We start from the raw sequence: 14726 nt of genomic DNA on the forward strand, positions 1-14726 counted from the left end.
AGAATTTAATGGCTAAAATCATGATTCAAAGCTTACCTCAATTTTGGTTTGAGTTCCCCAAGCTAATACTGAGCTAATCTTCAGGTCTAGAGCTCCAATTTGTGACTTCTAGTCCAACAATTACCACTTAGCTTTCAAAGTTTTCTCTTGGAGAAGAGTCTAGAGGAAACAAGAGTGAGAGAGAGAAGAATGGGTCGGTTTAGGCAAAGTGTTTCTGATTTTGTCTTATCTAACTTAAGTCACTTAAGTTACTCCCAAGGCTCGAGGTACCAAAAACGCCCCCGATGGCAAAATGGTAAATTTCCCTGATATTCCCAATTAAATGCTCTAACTTCAAATATATGTCCAATTATTTATTTTCATAACCCGATAACCCAATAAAACGTCTATTGCCCAAAATACCCCTTGACTCGCCCTGAGTCGGGTATTGGGTCCTGTTGTGACTTTCTAGCTAAACCGCTCCCTAGGACTGTCTTGGATCGTGCATCACAAATATATAACCACTCACACGTGATAAAGATCACAATATACACAAATATTGCATTTATGCCCTCAACGGGCTAAAATTACAAACATGCCCCTAATAACCAAATGGGGCCCACATACATATTTAATTCACCTAAACATGCATTTCTAATCACATACTCATCAAATTCACATATTAATATAATGAATCACTTATTGCCCTCCAGGCGTGCTAATTAAGTCCTTAAGCCTTATTAGCAAATTTGGAATGCTACACCTGGATGGCGCCTCTGCACTGTCTTCAACGCCCTTGCGCTAGTCTAGTTTCAGCAAAGCCCATTTTTAGGGCTTGGGAGGACTTATGAGTCAAGGACGGTAATAGCATTGAGTGTTGGTCGAAAAATATTGACTTATCAGTCAAGGACGACAATAGTGTTGAGCATTGGTCGAAAAGCATTGACTTATGAGTTAAGGGCGGCAATAACGCGTAAAGCACTGGTCGATATGGTTAGATGTAATCAGGAGTGCATTATATGCTCGGCCAACCCAATGGTCGTGGAAAACTAAAGCGCCAGGTACACTGGGCCAGCTTCACGGCTGGTTATACAGATGATAGGGCAATGGGCTCCAGGGTAACTTATTATTCTCATATCCTAGGGCACTGAGCCCCTGTGTGATTTATTAATCATGTACTTGGGCAATGGGCCCCGATATGATTCAGTTAATCATTTATGTAAGGCGATTGGCCCCATATGACACTAGTCATTTATTTGAACGGTATGCATGCATGAGTAGGATTATTACTGTTAGACATGCTTATTATGATTTGGTAATGTATTATTAATTGCTTATGAGCATGTTTAAATTTTCTTGCTGGGCCTTGGCTCATGGGTGCTATGTGGTGCAGGTAAGGGGAAATGAAAGCTAGACCAGCCATGAGTTGGAGAGCTTAGGTGGCAACGTGTACATATGCAGCTGCTTGACCACCACGACCAAGGTTTCTCAAAGGAACTAGGGTTTAACCTTATTTTTGCCGCTTAGGTCGGCAGATTGTAACTTTTGAGTTGTAATGACCATTTTACAACTGTAAACAACTTTGTAAATGTTTATTATGGTATCCCATGTACAACTTAATGTTTTAATGAAATATTCATCCCTTTTGACCGAAAATTTTAACCTTGGACCATTAATCACATTTAGATGCACGTTTATGACCTAATGACTCGTTTAGCGAGTTAAGCACTATTTAAAATACACAGTGTAACGGTCTTGGCTAACGATTTTAATGCATTGTGTGTCACCCAAGTCTGTATCAGGTTTCCCTGATTTTCTCATTTGTTTGTTTAATCAATCTTTAAGACAATATATTTATCCCAACATAAATATCAGCTAATTACAAATTAACTTTATCTTAAAATATCGGTTTTAAATTAAATAAATAAATATCATATTATAAGGGGAATTTACTCATTTGGTACCATGTGTTTTTGCAAAGTATCATTTTGGTACCCTCTTTTTTCAATAATGCTCGTATGCTACCCTGTATTTTAACATTATACATATTTGGTACCCTAGACTCATATTTGATAAATAAAATTTTATCAATATGACAAAACTGTCATAAGTTATATGTAATTAAATAATTAAATTTGAATTTGGAACTTATATAATTGAAAGCATGGTGATTAAATTGGTAAAATTTTATTAAATAAATTTGAGTTTAGGGTACCAAATATGTACGATTTCAAAATAAAGGGTACCAAATGAGCATTATTGTAAACACAGGGTACCAAAATGATACTTTACAAAAATACAAGGTACCAAATGATTACCTACCCATAATTATTATAAATAAGATATTTATTATTCTCTCTCTTTATATTAATTCAAACAAGATTAATGTTAATTTTAACCTAAAGTTTTTCAAAATAAAAACTATATAGTTATATAATTAATTAATTCACAATTAATCAATTATCCATAATTATCACATAATTATTTCCTTACCCTGAAAAATAAATTCATTTGCAATTTTGTCATTTCTCTTTACAAATCTTTCTTTTGACATTCTTACCCTTGACAGTGTAGGACAGATATGTTCTGTGGACCATGAAGCTATAATACGAAGCTCCAATAAACTAGATTATTAATAAACTCTTTATCTAATAATCATATTTATTAATTCCATGATTACCCCACAATAAATATGGAATTGCACTCTAAGTATTTATAGAATTATATTTACAGAGTTTTCTCTAGGTCCATCGATATAATCAATATATGTAGTTATGTCCTCCATTATTAGTTTGTTAATTAAATGTGGTCAAAATTATCGTTTTACCCTTCTAATTACCTCTTGATCCTTAAATACCATTAATTCACTACCGAATAATTAATCTATAATCTAATTATAGATTTGAGCTCAATAACTATTCAATTCCAAAATCAACTCTTAAAGGAACCAATATTCGATCCGTTAGGAAAGTGTGGATTTCATTATTGTAATTCATGTTCCCAGCCATCCATGATATTAAATATCCAAAACAAAAGTCATTAGTCTCATTATTCTAAGAGACCTTAACGAGTGAATCAAAAGATCCAATAAACATAAACATGAGTTCATGAATACTCAGGATTTAGACTAATCTACAAATGATCATCTATTATGATAATAATTAAATTTTTACATCAAATGACAAGTTTATAAAGATAATTAATTTTCATCGGTCCTGTCATATATAATATTTATTATATACAACACATTTACTAAGATATCTATCCACGTCAGTAATATGAATCTAGATTACTTGCATCTCATATGCTTAGCCAACTGTACTAGTAGACATTCATTAAAGATTCCTTACTTTAATATGTTACTGACTATTTTATTCATTATATGTGATCTCAATTCTTTCGTACTAATACAAGATCATATTCTCATGAATGAATAAAAAAAATTCTTGATATTATTATATAATTCATTCAAACAATAATTATAACATTCAAATATAATAAAATTGTATTTTTATTTAAAACCAATAAAATGTCTTTACATGCTTTTAGGACATTAATCCTCACAAAAACTACCATGTACATATAGCTTTTTGATAATGTTTTCAATTTTAATTTTAAATGATTTTATTATATTGCAAAAAATGTATTATTAATAATGAAAAAATATACAACTATTTTAATATTTAAATTTTATTAATCACACATTTTTCATTATATTTTTTAATCTATATAAAATAAATTATAATTAAAGCACATGTGTTTCCACCAATAGCATTCCATTTAAAACAACAGCAATAATATATATAGAGGGAAAACACGCACTTCTTATATATTTGTCTAATTTAAATTAAAATTGATAGTCTAATTCTACCAGTATTGTACTAAATGTATTAAGAGAGTGTGAATTTGAAAGAAAAAAAAGATTTGTTATTTAAAATTATTTATATTAATTTAGAAATATTAAATGATTAAAGATATAATAAGAGATTAAAAAAAATGTACCACAACCGATATAAAAGCTACACACTATATTTAAATTTAACTATGGATATTTTTAAGTGGGACAATATCATATTTAATTATACTATAGTGATTAGCTACACATTATTGTGTATAAATAGGGTGTTCAAATTTTGTGTGTATCTCAATCATTATTGAGCCATTTAGTTACGAGTAATGAAAATAGGGAATGAGAATGAAATGGAATAATAATTAAAATGGATAAAAAAATTATAAAAGAAATATTTAATTTTTCTTTTGGCCATGTATTAGAATTAGGGGTGATCACGGTATGGGTGGTGCAGTTTATTGCCAATTTATTAGACCATACCGCATATGCGGTTTGAGCAATTAATATTTCAAATTGTAACCCGCACTGCAAAAATAAGGTCCAGTGTCACCGCAGTATGGGCGATTTATCCCTATTTCTAAATAATTTAACAATTAAACATTATAATTAATAAATATTCATAATAAAACTCATAACTAAAGAATGTTCAACAAAACAATAAATATACAACAAATTAATAATTTTTTAGCAAAACAATAAAAATATAACAAACTAATAACAAAGTAAAAAATGTGATATAAAAGTAAAAGTTTTGGTTAAGGAGGAATATACTTAGGTTAAAATAGAATATGTATTAACATCCTATAAAAAATAATAGTTTTTTTTAGATATTGTGTATATTATACTATATAAATATATATGCATTAAATTTAAATGTGATAAAATTAAAAAAAAATACATGTATATATAAAAAATTAATATATAATAATGTGGTGCGGTGTGGTTTGAACCGCAAATATAAAATTTAAAATCGCAATTCGCATTGCACCGCGTGGATTGGTAAAAATGCAAACTACAACCGTACTATGAAAGATTTTAAACCGTAAATTTTGGTGCAGTGCGAGCAGTTTGTGCGGTGAGGGTGGTTTGATGATCAACCTTACTTGGAATGGTCTTTGATATTTCCTTCTATGTTTGAATGAAATAGTTATCCCACTAAAATAGTGGCAAAGTGATTCCATTGGAATCACATTCTAACCTTTTAGTTTCTAACCAAACAATGAAAATGTATCATTTTCTTTCCTTTCCCCCAACCAAGCTTATAATAATATTGACAAATCATGAAAGCTTTCATTCATAGTAACTATTAATTTTGACCATATTAAAAAAAAAAAAAACAGACAGATAGATAGATAGAAGCTAGTTAGTCTCGTTGTGGCATGGTGATTACCTTAACTACTAGTAACTATATATCTATATTCTAATATAGGTGACTTGTACTAGAGATCAATATAGCTCAATGAAAATATATGTTATATAAACAAAAGTATAACGAAGTACATAATAAGATTAGTTGAAACAAATTAACTAAACACTTTGAACAACCTTTGGTAATCACCTAATTATAAATCCATATCTTTCATTCTCCTAAGTTCAAATTTAACTAACTTTTGAACAAGAACATAGGTATATAAGATATATATATACATATAAACATTGGTTTGGTGCACCACACATTGGGGTTGATTTCTTATAAATTGGATCAATTAATGAAACCTAGGAAGTAGTGGGTTAATTTCTCATGATAAATTAACATCTAAGGTAGTTCACCACCTCATAAATAAACTATATAATATAGTTTATAAGAGTGTTACACAATTAATCAAAAACATTTTAACATATACACATATATATATTATCCGGATTGCTTCAACAATACACCAAAAAGAATATTGTTGTACATTTAGTGGTGATTAATTTAATTACACATATTTTTTTTGTTAGATTACTCCAATTTGGACCGAAATTTGTGGTAAACTTGGTCCTTTTGTGTCTTTATTATTATAGTTTATACAAGTAGTACTATTACATTTGTACGGAATACCACATAATCATATCAATATAAATATTCATATATATATATATATATTGCCTTTATTAATATTATATATATAAGTATAAAATATTTGCTTCAAATTAAGGTTTTTTAAACTCCATCTTCATCCCCACGATTACAAATCATAAACACATGCCACAACGTGCTATGTGGATTAATTTTTCTTACTATTTATTTTTTTTTATTTTTTTTAAATAAAGAATAATAGAATTCTTGGATCTATTTGTTGTGCTTATATTTATTGCACATGAATTATTATTATTATTAGTAATTGCACATGATATTTGATACCTAGTTGGGATACAATCTTGAGATTTTATATTGTTTATAAGGCTCTAATCAAGGGGTAGTTATCTAAACATAATACTTTAATTTAAGGCCATATTTCTATGGTGTTTAATTAAATAGAGATTGGATCTTATTCCTTTTAGCCTTTATTTTTTATATATATAATTATGTCACAGTTAACCAATTTATTCTATCATTATATCTTTTTAAAGCTAGCTCAGCTTTATTTAAAGCAAATCAAACTATTATTTGTTTTTATTTTTAAAAAAATATATAATAATATTTATATACATGGGATATCAACTCAAAGCCACTAATTTATTATTTAGTATTTGAAGGTTTATAATTAAGAAATCTTTGATAACTTCATTTTTTTTAATTATTAAGTTTGTTCATAACCCAGCTCATGATCGATAATGAAGAAATTAAATCTGATCCAAATTAATTGATCAATTATACCAATTAAGGTACAGTTGACTCTTCTATATGTATAGTTGTCATGGAAATTATTAATACAATTACTTTATAAAATTATAAATATACATTGCTTAATTAACCTAAAGAATATCAATTGCTCTTGTAATATTTCTTTTGTTCCTTAAAAGGGAAAAAAAACTTGAAAAGGAAAGTTCCAAGAACTATCTATGCAGATAGGAATAACTTTTGCTATAAATCTTTTTTTTTTAATATATAAATTTATTGCACCAACTAAATCCATTATGTTTTTTTTTAATTATAAATAATAATAGTTGGAATAGACATTTTTATCTTCAAAATATATATTCTCTCTGTAATATATTTTGTGACCACCATTTAAAAAAAATATTTCCATACATTTTAAGTGTAAAAAGATGTCCCTAACATTATTCCTGTATTTAAAAAAAAAACATTTTTCTTGTAAAAATATTAATTTTTCCTTAATTAGTAGTTAAAGTTTAATTAATTTTTCATATTCTAATGTTACTACTTTACTTGTCACACAAAAAATTACAAAAATCTTAACTTTGCCGTAACTAATTGCATTAAAAAAAGAATTGATTTTCACTAATTTTAAAAGCTTTGAACTCAAAATTCTATAATAAATAAAGAAACCAAAATTAATCATATGTCAAATTTCGTTTAATTAAGAAATAACATTATATTCAAAGATGATTTTTTATAAATTATATGCCACTTGCTAAATTATAAGATAGACACTCACTCACTATTACAAAACTAGCAACAAAAAAAATAGTTATATATTGTGCATAATGTTACATAATATATGTAACACATTTTTATATTTAGTGTGAAACAAATACTCACCGACACTATTAATATTTTTTTTTAATTTAATGTACACAATATTATATCATTTAATTTTATGTACATGGATGAGGGTAAAATATAAAGAGAATTATTGTGGTCAAATTTAAGTATTCTCCTAACATTGGTTGCACATAGAGAAATTTACTACTTGGTTAACTTATATTTTTTATTTTATTTTTTGATAAAATAGAAGGTATTAATATAATATAATATTAGGTGGGCTATAGTGATTGTATTTGGGGCCCAATTTTAATGACAGGGAATCAGTTGGGCCTAAATATGAGCCCAATTCTATGATTGTATGGCCATAGCCTTTAGCCTTGGCCCTACCACCATCAAACAACTTATTTTGGTAGCCCTACCTGTCCACCCATATCTTATCAAAAGATTTTAATTATAATTTATGTGTGACAATTATTAATTTGGGATTCATTTCAAATATTCTTATTTATTTATTTATTCTTCTCCACCTTTTTCTTTTTCTCTAAAAATGGTGTTTGTAAATATTTCATAATATATGGACAAATTTTTTATTCTATATTGTTCTATAATGTTCATGTCTTCTTCATGTTCTTTCCCTTTATTTTTTTTTTATATATATTTTTTGGATTTTTCATTTCTTTCTTATAAATTATAGGCTAATTCTTTATAGTTGAGACTACATATTATATAATTTTTAGGGGAAAAATTGTTTAACAATTGCCTATGAGAAATCCTAGCAAGCTACTCAAAGCTTAAAAGTCATAATTAGGCCTAATAAATAAAATAACTCATTATTATTATTATTATTATCATTATTTTTTGGCATGAGGTGTAGTTTATGTGCTTAGAAAGCTCAATTTATAAATAGGTGCCTTATATTTTGTCTTAACTTAAAATTACCTAAAAGTACATTTACAAAAGAGCACTTCTTGTTATTTTTAGACTCTACTAAAATTGTATATAAAAGTTCAAATTTTTTAATATATATTTTTTAAAATTTTAATAAAATTATATAATTTTAATTATTTTTCTTTTACATTTAATTAAAGCTTCATTAATTGAGGGCTTGAGCTAGATTTAGGCATGACCTACCTTAGTTCAAGATGGACCATGTATAATAATATAATATTATTAAATTATCTCAAAATACTATCGAATGAATTGAACAATTAATGATTTATTTTAATAAAGACTTGAGACTAAATTATTTTGCACAGTATTATTTTTTTTTTTTTTATTGAAGTCATGTATTTCATTTTAATAAGTGGTTCTAATATTGGATTTAAACCTCTATGGTAAAAGAAAAAAAAATAAGAATTACAGCAAATATGTTTATGAAAATTAATATTTTTCTTATAATAAAAAATAAAATATAAAATAATAAACTCTCACCCACAACCACTAAAGTAAGAATTATTTCAACCATTAAATCAGCTATGGTCAAATAATTGTAAAAGTGGTTTAATTGACACTTTTTCCCTCTCTCTTTATCTTTTTTCAATTATTTAATTATTTGTAAATATATATTTATGTAAATTGTTATAAATATTCTTATATTTAAATAACAAAATTAACTTCTTCATTCACTCCATCTCGACATATTTTAATATAATCGATATATTTTTAATATAACTCATACAATTAAATTATTAATTTGAAATCATACCAAATGTAAAAATAATATATTTTTTCCCGTATGTATTATTATTTTTTAAATTGAGAATATATATTAGATAAATATATATATATATATGGAGGCATGCCAAGGTGGCAGCTCTCTTCCAATGATTTTTTGACTTTAAATTATTATTATTTTTATAGAAATTTTTACTAATGCGCTATGGCCTATTTTTTTTTAATATTTCATCTCTTTATTCATATTTTTGTTATTCTTATTATGTTCTTACTAATATACAGTTATTAATTTTTTTACTTGAAACAAAAATTTTAGGTTTGTTATTTTTAATAATTTTTTATTAATAGATAATTTGTATAAAATATTTATAATTTAAAATTTACAATAAATTTATTGAAGAAAAAAAAACATAATTATAAATGGACTCAAATGTAAGTGTGATGTTTTGATTAAACTATTTAAGATAAATTTAAAAAAGATGGATGACGTGACACTGAAATGAGTCATATGAAAATGATTAATTATGACCAATATGCATGAGTTGTCCCATTTGGTATAAATACTAAATAATCCACACACATATCTTATATATTCTATTAAAAAAAAAAAGAGTAGAATCATTAGTTTTAATAATTTATTTGGTTAATTTTAATGAAATATTTTAAATATTTATGAAATATATCTTTAAAATTAATTTAAAAATAGATATTTGTCAATTATATTAACATAAATTTAAATATTATAAAATATTATTATTATAATAATATTTAATATAAAACTACTTATATGTAATAATTATATTAATATAAATTTAAATACTATAAAATATTATTATGATAATTCTAATTTTTATTAATATGAATTCAAATATTATAAATATTTAATATTTGTATCAATATAAATTTAAATATTTTAAAATATCATTATAATAATAATAATATATAATACAAAATCTTAATTTTTATTAAAAAAATTATCATTTATGTTTAAAAAAATTATGATATTATATATATTTAAAAAAATTATAAATAGTGTTTGGTTTAATTTTTCATTTAATATTTTTATGTCATTCTTTTATATATAATATTGTTTATTTATTTAAAATTTATATAACAATCATATAAGTTTAATAAATATAATTAATAAATTTTATAAATAAATATATTCAACATTACTTATATCTAATATATATATATATGCTAAATTAATTATTTTTTCTTTTTTTTATAAAAAAAAGTATGGGAAATTAAATTAGAATACAATTATTATAAATAGGGACACAAAAGTCCCCATAAGTATGAGTATTTTATAATTTCAATTTAACCAAAGTTTGTACATTAATAAATACCATGTTAGCTACCCTACAAAATATTATTTATTTTAATTTTTAATACTTTGTTTAAAATGGAAACTATTGGTAAAGTTTGGTGATTATATTGTTTGTGCTATAAGCATATTATGCCCTAAATTACGGATTAGGATTATGATTGTGATGGGGATAGATATAGATATAGATAATAGATATGGATATTTAATTATCAATAATATAAATAAGTTATAAATTTAAAATTGTCACATCCAAATTACCATTTTTTTTAATTTTAAGAAACTACAGCTTATAAATACAAGTGAGTTAGTTCTTTTAATCAACTTAGTTAATCTTAGTAGGAAAATTAAGTTACTAAAATTTGACATTATTTAAAAAATGTAATGTATTTATTTATATTATTTTTAAATGAATAAATAAATACAATTAATCAAGTAGAGCTCTAAGCTCACAATATCCTCTCCTTTTATTTATTTATTTTGGTGTAAAGACAAAACCGTGGATCTATCTCATCTCATCCCACCATCTCTCTTTCTCTCTCTAAAAATATGAACAGAAAATAATACTGAACAAAGCTACAAGGTGAAGAAGAAGCTTTCTCTCTCTTACCTCCAAAGGGGAAAGAAGAAAAATAAAAATTGGATTTTTAGGGTTTTCTTCTTTTCTTTCTATTTGTTCTCTCTCACTTTCTTTCTAAGCAAACAGCATGCAATATCATCCTTCAGATCTGTCCCATACCCACTTCTCCAACATATTAATCTAAGCTTCTTCTTCTTCTTCTTCTCTCTCTCTCTCTCTCTCTTTCTTCTTTCTCTTTTTCTCTCTCTACAGTTGATCTGAGCAATACCCACTTAGCCGTTTCTCCCTTTCTCTTTCTAGAAATGTCTTCCATGCGCCCAGATCTGACTTGCAGAGTATACCCAGAGCCAGATTCCATGGACATCGACCACCTTGATCGCCTCCCCGACTCGGTCCTTCTTCTCGTCTTCAACAAGATCGGAGATGTCAAAGCTCTAGGTCGGTGCTGCGTCGTTTCGCGTCGTTTTCACACGCTCGTTCCTCAGGTTGAAAACGTCGTCGTTCGTGTCGACTGCGTTATCTCCGACGATGATTCCTCCTCCGCCTCCTCCTCCTCGGATAAGTCCCGTGGCCCTTTCTCTAACCTCTTCCGGTTCGTCTTTGGCGGCATTGTAAAGCCCCTTCAAGCTCTTAGCCAGTTTCTCGGCCCCAAAAGAGCTTCATCTTCTTCCTCTTCGTCTTCTGCTTTCGGTTCTGGTTCAGGTTTTGGCTCGCTGGCCGTCGGTACCGAAGACGACGGTAGTGAGGTTGATCAAGCCGGCGTGACCCACCACTCGCCGACTCAGGTTTTAAAGAATTTTAACGAGATTCGGTTTCTGAGGATCGAGCTTCCCAGTGGAGAGTTGGGTATAGACGACGGCGTTTTGTTGAAATGGAGAGCTGATTTCGGTTCTACTCTCGATAATTGCGTGATTCTGGGTGCATCGTCGGTGATTTCGCCGGGATCGATCAAGGCCGCGATTGGTCAGGATAATGGGACTGATGGGGTTTGCTCAAATAATGGCGCTGCAGTCGGCGGTGGGGACGATAATGGAAGCATACCCGATTCGTTTTACACTAACGGTGGTCTGAAATTGAGAGTGGTTTGGACGATTAGCTCCCTGATTGCAGCTTCGGCGAGGCATTACTTGCTCCAACCTATAATCTCCGAGCACAAGACGTTGGACAATTTGGTCCTGACCGACGCGGATGGTCAAGGAGTGTTGTGCATGAACAGGGATCAGCTCGAGGAGTTGAGGGTGAAGCCATTGTCGGCGTCTTCGGCCTCCAAGAGGACGCTCGTACCGGCTCTTAACATGAGACTTTGGTACGCGCCTCACTTGGAATTGCCGGACGGTGTCATTTTGAAAGGCGCCACCTTGGTCGCCATTCGGCCGAGCGAGCAATCGGCGGCCAAGAAGGAGGTCTCTGATGGGTCTTGGGTCTCGTCGGCGTTTGAGGAGCCCTTTGGAACGGCGGCCAAGATGCTGGTCAAGAGGCGCACTTACTGCCTTGAGATGAACTCCTTCTGATGACATTAATGGTGATCTGAGGTATATTTTTTTCCAAATTCAAACTGTTCATTTCTTCACATTCTGTGATTGATTGTGCTTAAACATTATTGATAGAATTCCATATTAGATTTTGATTGCATGCATTACTTCTAGTGCAATAAATGTCTCTTAGCTTGTTGGGAGCTTTCATTTCCTCATTTCCTTGTACATATAACACTAAATATGCTTAAGAGGTTTCCAAATTAAGGGAGGAAAACTGGGTATTTTCTTCTTATTATTATACTGACTCGTGATGTATATATGGAAATATGTATGTAATACTAAATATGCTGAATATGTTTCTAAATCAAGCGAGGAAAACTGGGTTTTCTCTTTTTATTGCACTGACTTGTTGGTGTTAAGTAATTTGTTATATACTAGAAGTGTTGGAATTTGTGTTTTGATGCATAAAAGATACTGTTATGTGGTTTGGTCACTCATTATGATTTGGTTGGGATAATCAGGTAAAGCAAAAATGGATAGAAGGAGAAGAGGGGATAAGGGGGAAGAGTGTATTTCTGATACGGGAGAACCACTGAACAATTTTGTCATTGTTCCACTTGAAGATAAAATCTTGGTTGGACAGGCAGGAAAGAAAAGAAATAAAAAAGGAAGAAGAGGCCGCCGTCCTTTCTTTTCATAAAAAAAATCCTTCGCTATATGATGTGCTTGAACTAGAAGAGTCGAAGAAATGCATCTGCTGGTTGTTTTTATTTCAGGCATATGCTCGTAAGAGTTCACACACGCACGCATCAACGCAGCTAAAAGGGTTGATCTTTGTTAGTTAGAGCTTTGAAGTTTGTAGTCACCTACTTCTATCTATATCTTCATCTTCATCTCTCTGTATTGTGAATATTGTAGGCATGACTATGCTATTTGCTTATGTGTTATATAATATATATATATATGTTAAAGTTCATTTCAGTCAATACTAAAAGCATTTTCTTTTACTATCTCTTCCTCTCTCCCAAGAGCATAGTTGTAAGCTAAAATGGCCCATTTTGGACTTTTTGAAAAGCCACGAGAATTCCCATTCCCAGGTCCTAAACCAGCTCGTAATTAGTTTTAGACCTAGTTTAGTGATTGGGGTGCCCATTAAAAGAGATTAAAAAGGTCATTGTTATCCTTGAAATCACAAATGGCAGGTCCTTGTTATTCTTGAAATCACAAATGGCTTGATTTCTTATCACTGGGCTGGGCGTCATCTTTGTCAGTATTACCATCTTCGCCATTAATATAGCTATGCTGCTATGGAATGAGTAATTGAGAATATCTTTTTGCTTGAAATCACTGAATGAAATTTTCTATTCTCAATTAAGTCTCAGTTTTAATATGGTAAATTTGAGTGGTGTAACCGTAAAAAGGCCCATCACATTCAAATCAATTGGACCCCCTTTTAAAAATAATGATGGGTTTTGAACACTGTCTTATTAGAGAGAGCCACAGCCAGAGTCAGTGATTTGAGGTACTATTTATGAGGTGTTAGAATGTTCATTTCCTTTCTTCTCAATTGTAATTCTGGAAATATTTTGGTACAAAACAATCTGATGAGATTTTTGTTATTACTTGACACAAAAAATGGTGGTGTTTTTTCATTCAGGTGCATGTAACAATCAAATCACTTTTTTTTCTTCTTCAACTTGATTAGGTATACTTTCAACTTGGTGATTGTTAAAGGTCAATTAGGCAGTGTATTTATTTATTTATTTATGATAGCAATATTAGTGGCTATTAATTATGAAGCACCTAGGCTACCAAATGAGCAATTGGAAAACACCAATCATCACTGTGTACCCCCAATATAGAGCATATATTATATTATATTATATTATATATACACATACTATTATTCCCTTTCTTTTGTGTAAAATATCAAATGTTTGTCTCAAAATGAATGGAGGGTAGTTGTATAAAACCAATTCTTCATGTGATTGTGATTAACATAACAAAAAGCATATGTTCTTTTATGACTAGGGAGTGGTATGGACCAACTTGGTTTTTAGTAGGCTTTTGTCCACTTGATTTCTGGAACTTATTTCCTGTTTTGCAATGTTTTCAGGGTCCCAAATATCCTAAAAAAAAAAAAAAAAGTTGCTTATATGCAATTTTATCCGACACTCAAAATGTGACTTGTTTTCTTTTCTCCTCTCCTTAATATATTATGATTAATTTTTTGTTTTCTTTTCTTT

The 14726-nt window shown here is 29.0% G+C and overlaps 1 protein-coding gene across 1 annotated transcript; it reads left to right on the forward strand.

Annotated features, from left to right (window-relative positions):
* Positions 1-10913: 10913 nt before the first annotated feature.
* On the forward strand, positions 10914-13490 carry LOC133801896 (F-box protein At5g46170). Its single transcript, XM_062240107.1, has 2 exons — positions 10914-12537; positions 13002-13490. The coding sequence occupies exon 1, from the start codon at positions 11308-11310 to the stop codon at positions 12514-12516; it is 1209 nt and encodes a 402-aa protein (XP_062096091.1). The 5' UTR covers positions 10914-11307; the 3' UTR covers positions 12517-12537; positions 13002-13490.
* The last annotated feature ends 1236 nt before the right edge of the window (positions 13491-14726 follow it).

This window comes from Humulus lupulus, chromosome 9, assembly GCF_963169125.1.
Source record: "Humulus lupulus chromosome 9, drHumLupu1.1, whole genome shotgun sequence".
In the NCBI taxonomy this organism is placed as follows: Eukaryota; Viridiplantae; Streptophyta; class Magnoliopsida; order Rosales; family Cannabaceae; genus Humulus; species Humulus lupulus.